The sequence below is a fragment of the Lynx canadensis genome, chromosome B1, assembly GCF_007474595.2.
Source record: "Lynx canadensis isolate LIC74 chromosome B1, mLynCan4.pri.v2, whole genome shotgun sequence".
NCBI classification, from domain to species: Eukaryota; Metazoa; Chordata; class Mammalia; order Carnivora; family Felidae; genus Lynx; species Lynx canadensis.
Window position 1 is genome coordinate 132714742 of NC_044306.2, and position 23045 is coordinate 132737786.

General features: G+C 40.0%; 2 protein-coding genes across 6 annotated transcripts in view; one reads left to right on the plus strand and one right to left on the minus strand.

The window, feature by feature from the left end:
• Positions 1 to 3849: 3849 nt before the first annotated feature.
• The window catches only part of HERC3 (HECT and RLD domain containing E3 ubiquitin protein ligase 3), a 111746-nt gene continuing 92550 nt past the window's right edge, over positions 3850 to 23045 (minus strand). For all 5 annotated transcript variants that reach the window (XM_030313438.1, XM_030313441.1, XM_030313440.1 and 2 more), the window contains 3 exons: positions 8057 to 8240; positions 7718 to 7820; positions 3850 to 5558 (listed from right to left, as the gene is read on the minus strand). In XM_030313438.1, coding sequence (XP_030169298.1) covers positions 5350 to 5558; positions 7718 to 7820; positions 8057 to 8240 — 496 coding nt within the window. In that variant the 3' untranslated portion in view covers positions 3850 to 5349. The remainder of the gene's footprint in view (positions 5559 to 7717; positions 7821 to 8056; positions 8241 to 23045) is intronic.
• On the plus strand, positions 18691 to 20778 carry NAP1L5 (nucleosome assembly protein 1 like 5). Its single transcript, XM_030313448.1, has one exon. It carries the CDS (start codon positions 18895 to 18897, stop codon positions 19480 to 19482), a length of 588 nt encoding a protein of 195 aa, XP_030169308.1. The 5' UTR covers positions 18691 to 18894; the 3' UTR covers positions 19483 to 20778.

A 23045-nucleotide genomic window follows, 5' to 3' on the forward strand; every position in this document is an offset into this window, starting at 1 on the left:
GAGACAAGAGAGGGGAGGGTTATTATTGCAGGATGACTTTAGCTAACACTAATGGAAACTTTTTCTGCATGGGGGCCATTGTATATGCTCACATGGATGTTGACAGCAGTAAAGTATTAATAAACTCTTGTCATATACTGTATTTAATGTAACTGGTAATAAGGCAGCTGAGGAAAGGGTCTATATCTGAAGGCAGGCTGCCCTACAATGAAGCAAAGCATTCCTTGTATGGAAAAGCAAAAAACTGTCCATGCGTGCTTTGAAGTGACAAAAAATACACTAGTTCCAGTTGTGGGCACCTTCCAAAGTTCTGAAAAATCACAGATTTCTGCCAAACACTGCGGCCTGAGACCAAGCATCCAAGCATGGGAGACAACTACCCACAATCCCACAGCAAGAGAGAGAGAGAACCACTGGCTCGGTTGTGATCATGTGACACTCAGTGTCACGTACTACTACTGCAAGACATCATTTTTCAAGTTAAAATTTATTACAAATGTTTGCTCGTCTTGCAGAACACTCACAGAAGTTACAACCCAAGGTTTTACTATCTATATTGATGGGCACTTAAGCAAATTCTCACAAGAACTAGATTTTTACTTTCTACCTCCACATTTTATGTATGTCATATTTTATATCCTTTGTTTTGTGAATCTCTTAACTAATTTCTCAGGTATCATGGATTTTACTATTTTTGTTTTTTAACCTTCACACTAGTTTTATAAGTGCTGTATGTTTGCTTTTACTCGTTTTTTTTTTTTTTTTTTCCCTTCACAGTTTTCTTCTAATTATGGCCTTTCCTTTTCTGCTTAAAGAATCCCTTGGGGGCGCCTGGGTGGCTCAGTCGTTAAGCATCTGACTTCCGCTCAGGTTATGATCTCATGACCAAGTCCCATGTCTGGTGAGCTCAAACCCCACATCAGGTGAGCATGAGCCCCACTTCAGGTGAGCTCAAGCCCTTCTTCGGGTAACACACAAGCCCCAGGTGAGCTCCACTTCTCTGTCACTTGTGGGATTCTCTCTGCTCCTCGCTCACTTGCACTTCTATCTCAATAAATAAATACATTAAATTTAAAAAAAATCTTTTGAACATTTCTAGTAAGACTGGTTAGTGGTAATGAACTCCTTTATCTTATGTATGTGTGGGAAACTTGTGATTATGAATGATCACCTTGTCAGGTAGAGTATTCTTGGTTGTAGGTTTTTTCCTTTCAGCACTTTGAATAGATCATACCACTCTCTTGTTTGCAGTTTCCGCTGAAAATCAGCTGATAGCCTTATGGAGTTTCCTTTGTATGTAATTAGTTGTTTCTCTCTTGCTGCTTTTAAGATTTTGTCTTTATCTTTAATCTTTGACATTTTAATTATTATATGTCATGGTGTGGATCTCCTTGGGTTCATTTTGTTTGGGGTTCTCTGTGTTTCCTGGACCTACATATCTATTTCCTTCCCAAGATTAGAGAAGTTTTCAGCTATTATTTAAGTTTTCTCCTTTTTCTCTCTCTTCTCCTGGGACTTTCTAGAATATGCATGTTACTATACTTCACACTCTGATAGAGATCCCTTAACCTAGCCTCATTTCCTTTTCTGTTTTCTTTTTGATGTTCAGCTTGCATGGCTTTCCATTACCCTTTCAGATTGCTGATCCATTCTTTGTGTCCTCTAATCTACTGTTGATTCCCTCCGGAGTATTTTTCACACAATTATTCTTCAACTGTGATTGGTTCTCTTGTATAATTTTCATCTCTTTGTTGAAGGTCTCACAATTCACGTACACTTTTCTGAAGTCCGATAAGCATCTTTATGACCATTAGTTTGAACACCATATCAGGTTACTTATCTGCATTTTATTTAGTTCTTTTTCTGAAGGTTTGTCTTGTTCTTTCATTTAGAGCATATCCCTCTGTTTCCTCATTTTGTTTGACTTTCTGTGTTTCTATGAATCAGGCAGAACAGCAACTTCTCTAAGACCTGAAGGAATGGCTTTGTGTATGGTCATCCCATGTAGATTACACATGCCTTTTGACTTTGGTTAGCCAGCTAGAGCGGTAGCAGGTGCAGACTAGAGTCCCTGGGCCACTCAGCACTGGGGCAGTCCTGATGGGATGGCGAGAACTGAAGTGGGCACAGGTTGAGGGGTCCCAGGGTACTCCGCACAGGGTGTGCCCAAAGCCAAAGTGGGTAAAGCTTGTGCAAAGGGGTCAAGGGTATTCCATACTGGGAGTACCTAGGTGTGGTAAGTGGAGCTGAGGTGTGCCATGCTGGGAGGTCTTGGGGTACTCCTTCCCCAGGGTTCTGGCAAGACAACTTGAGCCAAAATAGGTGAAGGCCTGGGGTATTCTGGGATACTTTGCACCTTGGTGAGACCGCTATAGTTCTACGGTGGGTGTTGTCCAGGGGTGTCCCAGTATATGCCATACTGGGGCCACCTTGTGCAGTCTCCTTTAGGGGATGGCCTGGCCCTACGCCCTACTTCTATGTGCACTATCAAGGTGGAGGGAGAATGTAAACAATGGTACTCACCTGCCTCTTAGACTCCAAAGAGTATTCTGCAGCTCCCCCACTGTTTGGTAGAGCTCTAAGGCTCATTCGTTCATATTGTAGTTGCTCATTAAACCGTGTTTTTTCCCGATGCACCAGGTTAGCCAGGGCTGGTGTGGTCTGGGGCTCAGGACTTGCTGAGGGCAGTGGGGTGGTTAGGGCATCCAGATACTGCTCTTTCCTGTGCTGGTGGAGGAGAGGCCATAAACAGTGGCACTTGCCAGCTTCTCCAACATCCCATGGTTTGGTGGAGCGTTAGTTCCTTTATATTCTAATTGCCCATTTAAGCCACAGCTTTTTTCTGTGCCCCAGGACAGACAAATCTACTCAGTCCCTAGTACTGTCCTTCCTGCTGCAATTCACAGCATTGGGAGTAGGGTTCTTGTTATCTCTATAGATAGGTATAGGCTTGGTGTGTCCATACAGGCAGTGAGTTCAGGGTCTTCCTGAGCTGCCATCTTGGACTATCCCTCCATGCATTTTTTTTTTTTTAATATGGTTTCCATACAACACCCAGTGCTCATCCCAACAGGTGACCTCCTCAATGCCCATCACCCAACCCCCTCCCTGCCACTCCCCATCAACCCTCAGTTCTCAGTTTTTAAGAGTCTCTTATGGTTTGGCTCCTTCCCTCTCTTTTTTTTTTTTTCCCTTCCCCTCCCCCATGGTCTTCTGTTAAGACAGATACCATATGTTTTCACTCTTATGTGGATCCTGAGAAACTTAACAGAAGTCCATGCACTCTTCTACTTCCACTGCTGCCACTCTCACTGCTTTCAGAGTGGCAGGGACTGACTCCTCCTCCACATGCACCCTCCCCATCCACAGTTTTCTTCTTAAAACCAGGCTCAAGTCCTATCACTGCCTCCTACCCCACCCCAAAGTTCTGAACATTTTGACAAATCCTGCTTGGCTACCAACTCAAATTCCAATGTTTAGCCTGGTTCCTCAGCACAAAAGCTACTTTCTTTCTCCTCAGTCTTATTTACCATTATTCTATTTCCTCTGATGCTCTCTTCAAATTGTTCCTGGCCCTTCCCTAAATATGCTCCCATGTTCAAGCCTTTGCTAAGGCCTTCTCCTCCATGCAAAATGCCTTTTCACTCATCACAACCTTCAGAAATCCCATCCATTCATAAGGCTACTTGCTTCCCCGATCCTGGGTACTGCCCCTGCTTTCTTTCCCGTTCCCCTAGTGCTTGCTTTTACTTTCTTATGACTGGAACCAAATTCAACCTTGTATTATTTGAGTAGATAACTCTTCTATTGAAAGCAAGCTACTCGTTCTGCAAATACAATAAGAAATAGTTTTAAGTTAAAACACCAAATTTATTGCATAATATTGAACTATATGCACACACATAGAAAATAAACATTTCATATAACTGTATATCTTTTTTATTCTTGTATTATAAAGACTGAAAAAACTACCAATTTAGCCATTGAAATAACTTTTAAAACCAAAAAAAAAAAAAAAAAGCAAAATCTACATCCTTCATTGAGATTTGATGCTGTATCACGGTTCATAAATACTTCATTTTATATAAATAAGTCTTTCCTCTAGTGACTAGGAATTTAAAATTAGGCTGACATGGATTCTTTGATCATGTAGAATTTTCTTATCCCATGATGAAGAAGATTGAGCATGTCATTATTTTTGATACATATATTTGCTTTAAACACAATCCCCCCTGAAATCCCACTGTAAACAAACATTTCAAATGCAATAAACAAAAGATCCGTAATATAGAATGTCCTTAAGTGTTAGCAATTAGGGAAAAGGAAAAAAAATAGAAATTTTGCAATTTAAATAGAAATTAAAAAAATAGACTGCATGCATCCACTAGAAGGAGAGGAAGGGAGCATTAAGTCAGATAACAACAATGGGATGAAGTAAGAGCAAAAGGGAAGGAGAGGAAGAAAAGAGAAAGTGGTAGAAGGTATAAATTGATAAGGAAAGAGGACAAGAAATTTATTATTTCTACTTTCCTTGGAGAAGCAACTTGCTCCAGAAGCGAGATAACTGAAGGGGTGGGGGGGTGGTCTATCACCTCACCTTATTGTCGAAGGTACTTGGCTGAACAACAAAACAAAATTTGGCTCAGCGGCAACGCTAAGCTGCTCTACACATCTTTAAGTAGGTCCAGGCAGAGCCAGGGGGAGATTGCTAGTCCCTCAATAACTTCTTGTAAAGCAAGATGTGTTCATAAAGGCTCCCACAAATTCTCAAGATATCAGCCAAAGTAATGGACCCAGATCCAGCTTCCTGGAATTGGGAATTTCTGAAGTAGTCCTTTCCCCTTTAGTCCTTACAGTAGGGCTGCAACAAGCCAGAAGCATTTCCAAGTCTGCAGAGAAAGGAGACGTTCCGCACGTGCAGGTGAGAAAGGACACATTAGTCAAAATCATTCTTGCAGAGGAATGAGAAGAGAGGACAGGAAGCACTGTGAGGAAATATCAGGGCTGAGAGAGACATCTGGGAAGTAAGAGTTTAAAATTCCACTGCCATTGTATCCAGCAGAGTGCAACATACTCACAAGTGCAAGGAACACTACTAGGTAATTTGGTTTAAAGACAAAAATGCCTCCCATATTAAGAGCCAATTTTTCACCCCATCCCTAACCCCTGATTTTTCAAAAGGGTTGCTTACTGCTCACAAGCCCAGAAACACATCTACTGGGTTCAGGATTCAAAAGTCCCAACTCACTTACACAATAAAAAAATAGAACTCCCTCCCCATGGTTTTCTGTATGGGCCTCAATGTGGACACCGAGGAAGGGAGGGAAATCTGGGGCAAGCTGGGGAGCCTCAAGCCAAACTGAACCCCTCATAGTTGTCAAGGGCCTGGGTCAGCCGTGCACTCAGAATCTCTTTGCTGCTGTATTTGGGGAGATCAAGAAGATTGTAACAAGTGTGGGCCACAGGCAAGTACTCCTCCCCGCTGGCTGTGGACTGGATGACGATCTGCAGGCTTGCCATGCCATAGATGGGGATCCGATCACTGCCCGTCAGGAACACTGAGGAGAAAGGGAACCGGCATTACCAGCTGGGCAACGAGGAGCTGCTCTCCGCAGAAAGGAGAGGAAGGTGTGACACCCTGTGGATCGCCTGAGAAGTACACTTTCATGTGCCAATATGGATGGCATTCATATTGATACATGCTTGTTCTTATAAAGCAAAAGAGACTGCCTTTCAAATCCTGTTTTTTGGTTGTATATGGATAAAAATTCTGTTTCTCACTGGCTAATTTCAGACCCTGATTATATACTGATACAAATAATCCATCCAATTGAAAGATGCTCAAAAATGCCCTCAAATAAAAGATGGCCTCAATCAAATGTATGTCCTCATAAATGTTATGAGCCTTCACAGAATCCAAGAGGAAAGGAATTGCTGATAGAGGAAAAGAAGAGCTTACCTTAGGGGAAACCAGGAAGAAGACTATAACCTATGTGACCTCAAGGTCTCCTCTTACCAAGTGTCTAGTGCATATAACCCTCCTTAGCTAATGAATATCCATTTGGGATCTGTTTGCTCCTTTCCCTATTTTTTTAAAACAGAAGAGCTGACACTGATATTCTGTTAGACATCTCACTCTTGTAACACTGTGACTTGGCAAAAACAAAACAAACAAACAAAAAAAACGCAGCTGTCTTTCTCTGTTTTCTGGCACTACATAATCTCAGAGTTAATTGCTGGAAATTACTAGAAACAAATCACTGGTTAAGGAGCACTTTCAACTAACCTATTACCTGAGGCTATGATATGTAAACATTCTTGCCAAAATCTGTAGTTACTAAAAATTTCCACAAGTCTAATGATCTCGGAAGAGAAAAATGTCTTTTAAGGAAATCTCCATGACCACGAGCAGGCTCCTCTTGGTTGTTATAGCCCTATGAGCTCCCTTGATACACTTTAACCTATTTGACTTATATGCCACTGATTCCCAAGAGCCAGTGTAACTAGGCAGAGGGGAAGCAGGGCTTTTTTTAAGCATTCTTGTGTGAGCCCAACTTCCTCCATCCTTACTCCATGGAAGCACAAGAATGTGGAGGTAAATCCTGCATTAATATTAATATATGCTCATTCTTATAAAGCAAAAGGGACTACCTTTCAACTCCTATTGTTTTGTTTTATATGGATAAAAATTTTATACTATTCACCAGCTAATTTCTGGTCCAATTATATACAGTCACAAAGATTTCAACTATTTTTAAAAGGCTGAATTTGGGGACACCCGGGTGGCTCATTCGGTTAAGCATCCGACTCTTGATTTCAGCTCAGATTATGATCCCAGGGTCGTGGGATCAAGCCTGCGTTGGGCTCTGCACTGAGAGTGGAGCTTGCCTGAGATTCTCCTCCCCCCGCCTCCCTCCCCCCTCACCGCCCCTCTGCCCCACTCGTTCTCCTTCTCTCTCAAATAATATAAAATAGAATAGAATGGCTGAATTTGTTCACCTAAACTCGGCTTCATTCTCCTTTCCAGATATTACCCTTCTTAAATGCCACCCAGCCAGTGATCAAGGACCATATATTATAGGCTTCCATGTACGTGTAATGTCCAATACAGGCACACCCACAGAGCCAGAAAGTAGACTGGTGGCAGTGGGGAGGAGGTGCTGTGAGAGGTTGGGAAGAAATGCGGATTGATTAAAGAGTTCGAGGTTTCTTAAGATGATGAACATGTTCTAAAAATTATTGATAGTTTCAAAACTCTGTGAATATACTAAAAACCACTGAATTATACACTTTAATTGGGTGAGTTGTATGCTTTGTGAATTATATATCTCAATAAAACTATTAAAAACCATATCTCCCCAGTTATATCTGCAGCGGGCACTGTAAAATCTTCAAAAGTCTAGAGAGATAAGGGAAGTTAATCAGATTCCATCAAAATAATATTTAAAGGTATCACATATAAAATAATATTTTTAGAGCAATGGAAAAATCAATGAAATGTTTTTCTTCCTTGATTCAACACATCCTGTTAGGCAACAAATACGAGTAACAAGCTGTGTTTGCCTGAGATACCATTAAGACAAGAAGTGTAGATTATTTCCCTTATTTACTCTTCTCCATTTAAAAGAGTTGACCTTAATCTATGGAGTACATCATCCTACACCATATGCAACACTGAAGTGTGGACAAACACCATATTAACATTACTGATACTTACAGAGAAACTTCTTCTTCTTTTCCAATGGAAATTCATGAAATGTTTCCCAAAATAGTTTCACAGTGGGATGTGTGGCTGAGTAATCACCCTTGTAGATGGCAGTCTGCCCAAAAAAGACAAAAAGAAAAAAAAAAACCTATCTTAAAGGAGAGGACATACATGTATAGAGGACATACATTTGTGTACCATTTGCAGTTGAGACTAAGAAAGAACCCCTGAGATACAGGAAGCCTCTGATTCCTATTCAACCACAGAACACTTGGAAGACCATGCTCTGGGCACAGCTACCCAGGCCACTGCTGCTTCCTTGGAGGTAAAGACAGTGCCATTTGTGCTCACCTCTTCTAGTTCTTCCCAGTTGTAGTTGCTGTTTCCCACCATCATAGCCCTTAGTTCTGAAGGCTGGAAGAGCTCGAGCACCTTGCCACCACACACTTTTAGGAAGCCACTGGAGAAGGCTGTGTACCATTCGTGAACTGAGATTTGGAAGACATAATTCACATAAGCATCCACAAATTCCTGCCTGCCAGAAGACCAAAGAAATAGAACACATTTAGCCCAAAGTCTTACAGAGTTTATCAAGTTCACCTTCTAACACAGAGGTTGAGAGAGATTAAAAGTGGAATTTCATCAAATTCTCGCACCATGAGGCATCCGTAGGTTACTGCCCAGCCCTAGGATTCCACGAGAGTTTCAGGTGATCGGGGAGCAGGGAAGCCAGGTAGGAAGGGGAGGAGGCAAGGCAGGTAGAGCTGTACCATTGACTTTATTTTACCTGAGGAGCTCCAGATTTCATCTTGCTTATTAGGGTCCTACTTAAAATTTAGTTTGAAAAAAGTAAAGACTCTGCTTAAAAAAAAAGTCTAAGATAATGACTCTAGGCTTCTTCCTTTCTCTTCAGAAACGAATAAAGTTAAACCATCTGATATTTGCATCCTCACCTATTCTAAAAGGTAATTTCTGGAAAGGACTGTCTTATACAATGGGTTCCATCTGACTAATAATCAGTCAAATGCAAATTAAGACACTAACTTCCTGCAAGTCTGGTTCACAGCAAGTTGGCTTCCTGGGCTGCAATTGTAGATAAGGGGTTGGTTTTCTAGGCAGGTTTCTGCAGGTTGCAGGTCAGAGTTCTATTTTCATATATGGTCTGGCAATCATCTGTGTGCATTCAGTGTCTCACTAGTGGGAACGTAAACTGTGAATTGAGACATATACATCTAGGAGAAAAACTTACCAATATCTAGAGAAGTTGTAAACGTAAATACCTTTTGACTGAGCTAACCCTACTACCAGGTGGGTGGCCGAGAGAGACTCTCATGTGAGTGCACAAGTACACAGATGTTCACTGCACCATCTTCTTATAATACACAGAATTGTAAGACACAAAACTAAATATCCACTAATATGAGAATGGACAAAAAAAGATGGTATGGTCATATGACAGAAACCATTTAAGCACAGCACTCTAATGGAATTAACTATACCCGTATTTATCAAAATGAACGGAATCTCAAGAACAATGTTTAAGTGAAACCCAAGTTTTTGAATGTTAAGTACAATATGATAGCATTTACTAAGTTGTTTTTTAACGTTTACAACAATACTATCTATAAGAGTCAGGGGCTCTGCCACTTACAGCCTGTGACCCATGGGTAAGTTATTTAATCTCTTTGTGCCTCAATCCCTTCATCTGTAAAATGGGAAAAGTAAGAGTATAAAACTCATGGGACTGTTATAAAAATTAAATGAGTTAATCCATGAAGAGTTCTTAGAACCAAGGCTGCTTTATAAATATTAGCAATTACTACTGCTGGTGGGAATACAAACTGGTACAGCCACTCTGGAAAACAGTATGGAGGTTCCTCAAAAAATTAAAAATAGACCTAGCAACTGCACTACTAGGTATTTATTCAAGAGATACAGGTGTGCTGTTTCAAAGGGGCACATGCACACCAATGTTTACAGCAGCGCTGTCAACAACAGCCAAAGTATGGAAAGAGACCAAATGTCCATCAACAGATGAGTGGATAAAGAAGATATGGTATGTATGTATGTATGTATACACACACACACACACACACACACACACACACACACACACACACAATGGAGTATTGCTCGGCAATCAAAAAGAATGAAACCTCGCCATTCGCAACTACGTGGATGGAAGTAGAAGGTATTATGCTAAGCAGAATTAGTCAGAGAAAGACAAATATCGTATGACTTCATTCATATGAGGATTTTAAGACACAGAATAGATGAACATAGGGGAAGGGAAGCAAAAATAATATAAAAACAGGAAAAGGGCAAAACATAAAAGGCTCTTATATATGGAGAACAAACAGAGGGTTCCTGGAGGGCTTGTGGGAGGGGGGATGGGCTAAATGGGTAAGGGGCATTAAGGAATCTACTCCTGAAATCACTGTTGCAATATACGCTAACCTGGGTGTAAATTAAGCAATAAATAAATAAATAAAAATCCTCAATTTACTAAAGAAAAAATAAATATTAGCAATTATATGGCTTATGACTTTAAAATCCTGTTTATGAGTATGAAATATATATGGTATATATAAGAAATGTGGTATGATTTTTTAAAAATAAAACCATTAGGGGTGCCTGGGTGGCTCAGTCAGTTAAGCATCCAACTTTGGCTCATGTCATGATCTCACGGTTTGTGGATTTGAGCCCTGCGTCGGGCTCTGTGCTAACAGCTCAGAATCTGGAGCCTGCTTCAGATTCCATCTCCCTGCCCCTCCCCTGCTCGCTGTCTCTCTCAAATATAAAAAATAAAACATCAAAAAATTTTAAGAAAAAATAAAATAAAACCATTAATGGAAAAAGATTTTGGTCTTAATATACCCATATATAAAAACATGAAAGAAAATGTATCAAATTCCTAAGTGTTTTGTCTGTATAAGAAAAGAAGATGTGAAAGAGAGGAAAGGGATCAAGAAGATGTACGGGAGTCTCACTGGCATCAGTCATTGTTTTATTACAAAATCTGAAGCACATACTCTGTTTACTCTGGTTCGTGGACACAAAGATGTTCGTCATCTTAGTCTTTGTACTTTTCTATATTTTAACTTTTTTCTAAAAATTAAAAAAAAATCTGACCTTATAAAGACAGATACTTTCTACTTCTCCTTCACTGTGGGATACCACTTCATAACACTACACTGAAACATCCTGCATTTCCTCCAAGCAAACACGTCTTACACAATCACCATCTACACCCATAACTAACCAACAGACAGTATAATACAGCGGATAAGTGAGGCAGACGGGGATTCAAATACATGCTCTGCCGTGTATATGCTAACTACTAAGCCTCTCTTTTCTCATCTTTAAAATGGGTTAAATGTTCAGTTTTTAAAATAAAAGCCATTAAACTAGAAAGATTATTGTACATCTTAACCACAGATGCTAAGTTTCTCACAGGCATCCAATGCACAACTTACCTAAAACCCATTAGATAAAACTAAAGAGGATTTTCCTGGTACAACTGCCTATGAGAAGCACCATCAACAGGAATTTTTCTTATAGACTATCACAGTTAATTTTAGGTGTCAACTTGACTCGGCTATGGTACCCAGTTGTTTAAACATCAGTCAAGATGTTGCTGTGAAGGTATTTTTTAGATAGGAACAACATCAGAGACTTTGAGTAAAGCAGATCAGTCTCCATAAAGTGGGAAGCCCTCATCCAGTCAGCTGAAGGCCTTAAAAGACTTCAGTCTTCCACACCCTCCAAAGAAGAAGGAATCTGGCTTCCAGACGGCCTTCTGACTCAAGACTGCAGCATCCACTCCCGTCAGAATGGTCAGCCTGCCAGCCTGCCCTGCAGATTTCCAACTTGCCAGCCTCATAATTGTGTGACAGATTCCTGAGGATCAGTATCTCTTTTTGTCTTTCTTTCTATATATATGCATGTATACACATCCATATATGTTCCCTTTGAGCTGGGGTATCAGTTTTTTCCTGCCTACAAACTCTAACAGAAGCATCAGCCCTTCCTGGATTTCAAGTCTGCCGGCCTTTGGACTAGAACTACAACCATTGGCTCTCCTGGATCTGCAGCTTGCTGACTGCAGATCCTGGGCCTGGTCTGGTCTGCCTGCATTTATGTAAACGTGCACGCACACACACACACACAAACACACACACACACACACACACACACACACACACACACTCCCTACTGGTTCTGTTTCTCTGGAGAAACCTAACAGATCATGTAAATATCATCTAAATTAGGTAGGGGTGAGAGTTAGTTTGATTAACCCTGAAGTAAAATTCTTCCACAGCTGTGAACCTGCATTGTATCTGTACATATATATCTCCTATTGGTCCTGTTTCTCTGGAGAAGCCTAATACAAATCTTGGTACCAGAAAGTGGGGTATTACAATAGCAAATATCTAAAAATGTAGAATGACTGTGGAATTGGATAACGGGTAAAGCTGTCAGAGTTTTGAGGCACTTGACAGAAAATGCCTAGATGCCTGGAAGAGACAGTTAACAGAAATATAAACAGCAAAGGAGATTCTGGTGAGGGCACAGGAAGACAAGAGGAGAGCTGTAGAGAAAGCTTTTGTTGTCAGAAAATAAATACACATCATAAACAATGTGGCTAGAAAAAAGAATGTTGAAATGCCTCTGGAGAAGTTTACAAGGAAATGTGCTGCTTATTGGAAATTGGAGGAAAGGTGATCTTGTTATCAAGTGGCAAAGAACTGGGCCAAATTGTGTTCTAGTGTTTTGCATCCCTGTGAATTGTCTGGGAAGCCAACAAAGTTACTAAAAATAAAAACTTTTAAGAGCAGAAACACTGCCAGTTTGCACCAAAGAGACAGGGATGGACAAAATGAAGGAAGACTGCTGGACTTCTGGAATTCTACTGGTATGAAATGAACCTACCCAACTGACGCACTCTGCAAACAGGCATTACCTTTTAAGAAAAGGGAAGAATGCCCCCAAAGGCAAATCAGAGTCCAGTGAGCCTACTACTGCCATCATGGGCTTATTAGGTCAAGGAACCAGAGCCAGTAACTTCTTGGCCACGGAAGGTAGGGCCACCACCCCTGTGAGCCAGAGGATACAGCATAGTCCCAAAGAAGATTATTCTCCAAGCCCCAAAATCTAGTGAAATTTTCCCTGCTAGGTTTAGGACTTGCTTGGGACCTATGACCTCTTTCCTCCTGATGTCTCCCTTTTATAATGGGACTGTCCATCCCATGCCTGTGCCCACCATCATACTGAAGCAGATAACTTGAATCTGGCTTCACAGCTGTGAATTTCACAGCTGTGGAAGAATTTTACCTCAGGATTTAGGCAATATTTACCTGATATATGAGTCAGGGTTCTCCAGAGAGAAACAGAACCAGTAGGTGTGTGTGTGTACATGTACACAAATGGAGGCAGATAAGCCCCAAGCTCTGCAGTCGGCAAGCTGCAGATCCAGGAGAGCCAATGTGTTCTAGTCCAAAGACAGGGAGGCTTGAGGACCAGGAGGGGTTTATGCTTCTGTTAGAGTCTGTAGGGAGGAAAAACTGATGTCCCAGTTCAAAGGCAGAATCAGGCAGGAAGAGTACCTGTTACTCAGCCTTTTTGTTCTATTCAGGCCTTCAACTGATGAGACCCTCACACATCAGGGACTGCAATCTGCTTTACTCAGTTTCCTGTTCAAATGTTAACCTCATCCACAAACACCCTTACATATATCCAGAGTAATACCTCATGAAATATCTGGGTACACCATGACCCAGTCAATTTGATACCTAAAATTAACCATCACAGATGAGACTTTGGACTTAAGAGTTGATGCTGGAATTGTGTTAAGATTTTGGGGGATGTTGGAATGGGCTAAATGTATTTTATAGGTGAGAAGGACAAGACTTTCAGAGGGCCAGAGGGTGGAGTGTTATGAGCTGGATTTTCTCCCCTAAAATTCATATATTGAAGTTCTAACCCCAGTACCTCAGTAGATGACCTTATTTAGATATATAATCTTTACAGAGGTAATCAAGTTCAAAATAAGGGCATTAGGGTGAGCCCTACTCCACCATGACTGGTGTCCTTATAAAAAGGGGAAATTTGGACACAGAAATATTCAGAGGGAAGACAATGGGAAGAGATAGAAGGAGAAGCCAGACATCTGCAGCCAAAACGAGAAGCTTCAGAAGAAGCCAACCCTGGCAATACCTTGTTCTTGGACTCCTAGCTTCCAGAACTAAGATAATAAATTGTTGTTTAAGCCAGTCTTTGGTACTTTGTTATAGCAGCCCTAGCGAACTCATATACTCTAATCTCTGTATGTCAATTAGTATTGCTCTCAACACATTCTTTTAATAATGATCACTAACAGTTACAGAGTGTTTACTAGGTACTAATCACTGCAATAAATTCTTAGATACACACTATCTCAGTGTGTATCTCTTTGAGTGGATTTAATGGTAGAAGAATGTCCCAATAAAAAAATATGCAAAAATAAATTTTAAAAAAGTTTCTTGAGGCCGCAGAGATAAATTTTGAATTATTTTCCATTTTCAAAAATTTTCAGGTAAATTGTCATTATTCCAATTTCAGAACTGAATCCAAGACGAACAGTTGGTACATGGGCAGGGGCAGAAATTGAAGCCAAATGTCTGAATACAGACCTGTGCTCCCAACCACCTCATCTAAGTGTCCTCCCTTTCCCCTGCCTTGATTCTTTTCATTTCCAATGTGACAGCTACATGAGAAATTACAATATGTTGAGATAAAGTTTTCACAACATGATAGCTCATCTACGTTACTCACAATTCTGTGTTACTGCAGCCTCAATTATACACTAGAGTCCATAAAGCCCACAAAATGAGACAACTCTTAACGAGGTGACATTTTAAAATACATAAATTTAAAGAACAAGTACTATATCCATTGCCAATGGTTTGTATAAGTCTGGATTCAAATGGTAGTAAGGTTCTTTAAAAAAGTTTGTTAAGTTGATTCTGAGATTTATATAGAAAGGTAAAGAAACTAGGAGAGCCAAATCAACTGTGAAAAAGAACAAAGTTAGAGAATTCAACATTACCTAATTTCTTGACTTATTATAAAGTTAGTTATCAAGGGTATTGTTGGCAAAAAGATAGACACATAAATAAATCAATGCAACAGAAAGTCCAGAAATACCCACACAAATATGGTCAACTAATTCTCAACAAATTTGCAAAAGCAATTTAGCAGACAGTGTTTTCAATAAATAGTTCTGGATCAACATGATACCCACATGCAAAAGGTATATATCCATATACCTCACACTTCTATAAAAGCTAAATCAGTAAAGATGACAGTCTAAATGTGAAAGTTATAAAACTCTGGAAAAAAACATAGGAACAAATCTTTGTGGCCTTAGATTTGGCAAAGATCTTTTAGCCATGACACCAAAAGCCCAATTCATAAAAGACAAAAAAAAAATATCAAAATTTTAAATTTCTATTTTTTGAAAAAAATTAAAAGACTAAGCCATGGACTAGAAAAAATATTTACAAAACACATATTTCACAAAGGACTTGTAACTAAAATATATAAAACCATTAAAAAATAAGAAAACAAAAAACTCAACTTAGAAAATGGGCAAAAGATATAAACTGATATTTCATCAAAGAAGACATATGAATGACACATAAGTATATTGGAAGATACTCAACATCATTAATCGTTTAGGATACTATACACAGCTATTAGATTAAGGGGGAAAAACCCGACAACCAAATGCCGCTGGAATAACTATAGCTCATACGTTACTGTATGTGTGAAAACAAAATGGTATAGTCACTTTGGAACACTGTGGAACTTTCTCAAAAAGCTAAATATACACTTAAAATATGACCAAGCAATTCTACTTGTAGCTATGTATCCAAAAGAAGTAAAAACTTATGTTCACTGCAGCATTATTTATAATCACAAAACATTGGAAACAGCCCAAATTGGAATATTACTCAGTAATAAAAAGGGAAAAAAAATGCCTAGTGTACACAACATCACAGATGAATCTCAAATGCATTATGGTGAGTGAAAAAGGCCAGACTCAAAAGTCCACACACATATGATTCCATTTATAGGACATTCTGGGAAAAAAACAATTTTAGAGATGGATCAGTGGTCAGCAGGGCTGACAAGGGAAGGACTATGAAAGAGTTTTTTGGGATGATGTTATTGTTCTACATCTCAGTGTAGTGTTTACATGACTGTATCTGCCAAAGCAAAGGACACATTTTATTACACATAAATTAATAATTAAATTGTATTTTTATTATATGTAAAATATAATAAATTATATCTCAACAAAAGACCTTTTTGAAAAAAGTAGCCTAGCTTAACACTAAAGTTTAAGATTTTTTAAGATGGCAAAATAAAATTCCTGTAAGATGAGCACATCCTGTTTGTCTCAACCAACTCAAGGAAGTCAAATGGATTTTATTAAAATTCTGGCTTTTTATAAAAAGTCTGTCACAACTTCTACACTACAGGAGTCTGTCACAACTTCTACACTACAGTCAGAGGCCTGGTTTCTGCCTCTGATTCTGTCAATCAAGTAATGCATACAGTAACAGAATATTTCACTTTATTTTTCTGCTTCCAAGTTCCTTACCTTTAAAATGAGAGAAAGCATTCCTAACCTCAAGGTAAATGCAACCATTAAGAGATGATAAATGGAATATATGTGTAGGATTGCTGACAATACTGACTCCATCTTTGGTCCTCCACCTTGTTCACGTTTGCTCAGTGACTACTCTCGGGGAATACATGTTCCGGGCCCTTGGAGATTAACACACATACCTTACAATTATGGGGGAGGCTTGTTTTGGCCTCCCATGAATCTGATAGAGATAACATGGTCTTTCCCCTTCCTGATGTACAGATGGTTCCACAAGTTATAGGTTAGCTGTCAGGTGCACGCAAGCCATTTATATAGGTATATGGGAACCCTTTGCTCTCACTATAATGCCCATCTACCTGTCTCCTCGCCCTATAAAATCAGGAGACTAACATCTGGATTTTGCGGAGAGTAACTCTGCAGCTCGCCCACCACCAGATCCCTCATCAGTAAGTTACCCTGAATAAAACTCTGTGTAAACTGCATGGAGTGGCCTCCTTCATTTTCTGGTCTCTGAGTGCCTTCTCAATTTATTATCTCTCTTCCACTAATAACGTGATACGTGGAATACGTATAGTGTCAGCCAACTAAATATAGATGTATTATCACATTTAAACTCAGCTAAGCTGAAATTTCAGCCTTAACAATAAGACCTGTCACTACAAATGGTAACAAAAAAGAAGAAAGTAAATTATCTGAAGCACAAATAAGAAAGTAAAATACACAATAAGAATCACAAATACATTTAAAAAACTAGGATGTTTGCTAATGGGAATATACTGGGCTTTTTGTAAAAGGTTCTTTTCTTCGGGGAAGGGCACAAAAATATCTGTTTGTTTTTTTTTTTTTTTAATGTTTGTTTTTATTCTGGGGAGAGTAGGAGCAGGGGAGGGGCGGAGAGAGGGGCAGACAGAGGATCCAAAGTGGGCTCTGCGCTGACAGCAGAGAGCCTGATGTGGGACTCGAACCCACAAACCGTGAGATCATGACCTGAGCCAAAGTCGGAGGCTTAACTGAACCACCCAGGCACCCCCAAAAATGTCCTTTTCTAAAAAGGAATATTATTGCAGGTTATCTCTGCATATTAACGGATGTAATTAACTTGTAAAAAAAACACTCCAATACATCAAGTGCTTGCTACATGTCAACACTAAGGGCTTTACATATTATCTAATTTAATATGCATAAAAACCACAAGATAGCACCAACTGTACTTTAGGAAGTAATTTCCTAACATTCATATGCATGATGGAAGAGCTTCAGCAAGTTCCAGTACACTGAAAGAGAAGCATTTAAACCAATAATGCTGAATTTGAAACTATTCCTATGAAATACCAAGAAGGATCATTTGTCTTCTTCCATACCTAAAATATGTGTCCTCATCCTTATTCAAGAAGCTATCACTTTGATCTATCTAATAAGCAAGGTAAGGAAGTAAAATAAAATGACTACTCTCACCTTGCTCTTAAAGAAGGAGAGTTCCCTTTTTAAGACCTTTTAAAAATGCTCTCAGATACAAATCCCCAGCAAGACCACAAAGCAGATACTCAACTATGGAGTGCCTTGGAGACAATGTCTGTGTGTACACATGTGTGTCTGTGTGTCCCCCATAAACCACAGTACTTAATGCATGCATTCACATAGATAAGATGTTGCCCTTACCCTGGGCCTAAGGCTTCTAACACCTTCTAAGGCCTTGCTTTTCTTTGGTCCTTCAGCTTTATTCCTGCCCACGGGCCAAAGATTTCTGAGGGAACTTCTAGAACACATTCCAGAATACCAACGGTCCTGAGATTCCCTATCCAAATGGCTCCAAAATGGTTTCCAAGATCCAGCTAGCCGAGAGAAGACTTTACCACCAATACATAGGCCGCTAACTGAGGAATGATCAAGAAGGGCTGTTAAGTGGGCAGATGGACACGCAAACTGCCCTCTCCACACACATGCACCCAGGACCCCAGAGGGGTACAGTTAGTTCTCCAGTGCCTTCGCTTTCTGTACAGGACTTCATAGGAATCTGAGAGATGATCGAAGCTGACTCCACAAGAGTAAGCCAGAGACACCCAACCAACGCCAGTTGTGGGGTCGTGCAAAGGCCAAGACAGATACACGGACAGTTGTATACAAGGACCTGAGTGGGATAGAGCAGCAAACTGAGAAAGACTGAGGCCATTGAAGCAATTCCTGAAAGGGGGCCTTGGGTACTGCTGTCATTCCCAGCCCAGCTCAACAGGGGGGAAGGTATGTGGGCAGACTGGGGGCAGGGTATCCAAGAAACAGGTTCTGACGTCAGCTGCAGTGCCAAGGAGATGGCAGGGTAGCAACAGGGGGAAGCTGGCGCAGTACGGGGGCAAGACCATCAGCTGATTGTAGAGAGCCAGTCAAGGGCTGGCGATAAAAGGGCGGGGCCGCGGCCGACGTCACTGCCGCGGCCGACGTCACCGCCACTTGCCGCATCCTCAAGATATCTCTGGTGCAGCTCGGGTGCAGGTCTCTGCGGGAGCCACCCTAGACCTCTGCAGCTTCTCCTGTTAACATGGCCGACTCGGAAAACCAGGGACCTGCGGAGGCAAGCCAGGCGGCGGCGGCAGCGGCGGCGGCAGCGGCAGCGGAGGCGGCCGCAGCGGAGGAGGTAATGGCGGAAGGCGGTGCGCAGGGGGGAGACTCTGACAGCGCGGCTGGCGACTCCGACAGCGCGGCTGGTCAGACGGCCGAGGAGCCCCAGACCCCAGCAGAGAATGCACCAAAGCCGAAAAATGACTTTATCGAGAGCCTGCCTAATTCGGTGAAATGCCGAGTCCTGGCCCTTAAAAAGCTGCAGAAACGATGCGATAAGATAGAAGCCAAATTTGATAAGGAATTTCAGGCTCTGGAAAAAAAGTATAACGACATCTATAAGCCCCTACTTGCCAAGATCCAAGAGCTCACTGGTGAGATGGAGGGATGTGCATGGACCTTAGAAGGGGAGGAGGAGGACGACGACGAGGAAGAGTACGAGGATGAGGAGGAGGGGGAAGAGGAGGAGGAGGAGGAGGAGGAAGCTGCGGCAGAGGCTGCTGCGGAGGCGGCCGCTGCCAAAGATGAGGGTCCCCATTCTGCGGTGTCTGATGACGCCAAGAAATAAGCGGGGGCAGAGATTCTGAAGAGGAGAATGACGCCGAAAACAAATACCCTATTTCTTTTCTTTTTTTTTGAATATTGGTGGACTTAAAAATAAGGCTCAGGTTTGGGACCAAAATACAACGAATACTGACATTCCTAATATTAAATTGAAGCAATCAGATCCTGGCCAGCCCGTTTCAAATTTGATTTTCATTTTGAAACAATAAATATATCAAAAGGTGTTGAGGAAAACGAGTTAAATTTAAAATGAGTTTTTCATGATCTCTTCTGTGAGGACTGCAACTGAGGCTTAGTAAGGGTGTCAAGTAGATGTGAAGTAAAGAATGTCACTTTGAAACCTATTCATCCCACAGCCATCACACTACACACGGAACACCCAGGCCAAGACTGAACATGTTCTCAATGTTTAATTCTTCAGTTTCTTTAGTCTGGACATTTTCCAGTGCAGGAAAAGCAGAACCCAAGACTCTCATCTTAAGACTTTGCTTTTGTAACCCAGACATCAGCTTTACACTTGAGAGAAGAGTGACGAATGGAGGAAGCCTGTGATGGAGATCATGACAGGACTGCTTAATGAGGCCTGGAAAACTGCCACTTCAAATTCTAAAGAATGTTCTGAATATTTGAATTTAGAGAAGCAACATGGTTCTGAGAAGGAGGGTGTATAACCTGTATAATATTGTCAACATATGTGTTTGTTATTTACAGTCTCATGTTTATGTGTTTTCTTGGTAGTGTCTATTTACAAAGGTGTAAAAAAAAAACCCAAAGTGTTTAAGTATTAAATCCTTTTACCTAGCATTCTAGAAATATTAATTTACTTGAAAAGATGTAGAATGTAGCCAATTCTGTAAAGCATGTGTATTCAGTGTTATGTAGTTTGATCCTTGTGAAGTCTTTTGTCATGTAGCTTTTAGAATGTAGCTGTGAAAATTACCAGAACTCTTCAATGAAGCTAATGTTTGGAAAAAATATATACTTGAAGAACCAATCCAAGTGTGTGTCCCCACCCCCAGCTCAGAAGTAGAAGGGTTTAAGTTTGCTTGTATTAGCTGTGCCTTCATTATTTTGCTATGTAAATGTGACATATTAAATAAAAAATGGTGCATATTCAAATTTTACTGCTTGAGGATAGACTGACATACAGTTAAGGATTTTTAGGAAGGACACATTTAATGTAAAGACTTTTAGCTTCTTTGTGGGTTTTGAATTTTGTGTGACTCCGTGATCTACGAAGAAACAAGCATAAAGTTGTTTACCACTGTAGTGTTAATAAAACTATTTTCAAAAAACAAAAGGACTCAGAATACTCTGCCTGGAATTAAATCCCAGCTCTGCCTCTTGTAAGCAATGAACCTCAGGCAATTCAGTTGGTCTGTGTTGTTTCTCTTTCTATAAAAGGAGATAGTAACAGTCCCTTCCTCACAATTATGAGAAGTCAGTTAATACACAAAGTGTACGCTAGCATCTGACACATACTCAGTGCTTCAAGAAATTCAGCTATTATTATTATTTTATTATTGTTTTATTATTACATGAAAGATAAAGACACTGATTGGAAATTCAATCCTCCTTCCCTCCCCAGGTACAAAAGGGGAGAAAATAGACAACATTATATTCTTAAGTTTATGATTCTTCATCAGAGAAGAATGTGGCTTTTAATTCAGAAACCGGAAATTCAATAAACTGTCTCGTTTTGGTTTCCTCAGTGTAAAATCAGGTTTTGAATTCCTCCCAGAAGAGATAAAAGACTTTTAATGTGATATTATAAATATACAAAAAGGCCTACTTCAACTTTACATTTGGGCATTCTGAATGAAGAAAAAATAGTTTAAAATTAAAGACCCCCCCCACACACCACACCCAAAATAAAAAACTAAAATGCATTTTCTTCCATTTCTTTTAAGGGTTAAAATTATGCAGAAGCGAAATGAGACTGCTTTACCTTAAGAACTGGAAGGCAGCTCTGACCTGTTGCTAATGGCAATAGTAGAGTTAAATAAACCTTAATGTAATATTAATCATCCTTAGGGCCAGGCCAACCAAAAGAGAAAATCAAAATAACATATTTACGTAAGAAGTCAAAGATTATCTTAATAGAAGCAAAAAAAAAAAAAAAACCTAATAAAACTCAGTATTTATTTCTTATCTCTAGAAATAAGAGACTTGTTTAATATTTTTCTAGGTCCATCTAGTAAAAAGAAAAAATGAATGAAACAAATGAGTGTAATTATTGGGGAAATTTTTTTTTGCATTCATGTAATTATATACAGAAGACCCAAGAGAATCAGCTGAAAATTATTAACACTGAATATGTTTGAGGAATTGACCAGCTGCTGGATAAATATACAAAAGCCATTAACTATCTGTAGGTACTAATAATGATCAGTATAAATGAAAAGACACTTTCAGAATAGAAAGAAGAAATCAAAATATTTATAAAAACCTCTAACAAAAAATACGTATAGCCTATGTGAAAAGGAAAAACAAAGAAAGAAACGTTAAGGTCTTTGGATGGTAAGATTGAATATCACAAAAGTGACAATTATGCCCAAATTAACTTTTAATTTATCACAATCAAATCAAAACCCAAACTGAATCTGGACCTTAATATAATTAACCTAATGTTCACCTGTATGAATAGCTAAGGAAACCAGCAATATGGAAACAATTCAAGCTTTCACCTTAGAGTACAGGTTCCCCCCCCAAATTTTTTTTAAGTGAAGAAAATACATTATGTATTTATCAATTACTGGGCAGGGGAAGGCTGAGATTAGTAATATAAGACCAAAAGAAGTAACAGACATGACAACACACAAACTAATAAATTATAAAAATTTAAACACAAGCACTCCACATTTCCAAAAGCAAACAGGAGTCCAATTTACAAAAAATAGTCTTAATGTAATATAGAGTTCCTACAAATCATACGAAAATCATTTAGTCCCAATACAGAAATACATACAGGACATCAGCAGACTACTTTAAAAAGAGGAAATACTGCAACCCTGCCTGGGGCAGAAAGACATATCCCAAGAGGGCAGCACTAGGTTGACCAGGGCTCCAGCGAGGTCTGGAATACACGCATTCCCAGCCGAGTGCTCTGGCCAGCAGTCTTTCTTCCACTTATGGTAAGACTTTAGCTGTAGGGTTTTCTAGCTACTAGTCACACCACTGTTGGCCACTTTCCCAGGATACAGGGATGTTTACGATGCCTTTCACCAATGTCAGTCAATTTCCACCGTTTCCCAACTGAGTTGATCTTTACCCTCTGTTTCCTGCACTGCTCATTTGATAGTTTCTCCGACAGCCATAAAACTTGGATGTTTATGTCTAGCAGGATACCCTGCCTTTAAGATGGGTCAAACATTATCACTCAGAAACCATTTTTAATCCATTACATGCCCAAATTTGTCACTAAAGCACAAAATAACTGGCAGAAAGAAAAGCAACATGCATTACACATTCAATTCAGTCTCTCAGAGCATTACGCAGAAAAGTGTCGCATCCTAAGCATGACACAGCAGTTCTCCCTGCCTGAGAGTTAACACTCAAGGCAGACAC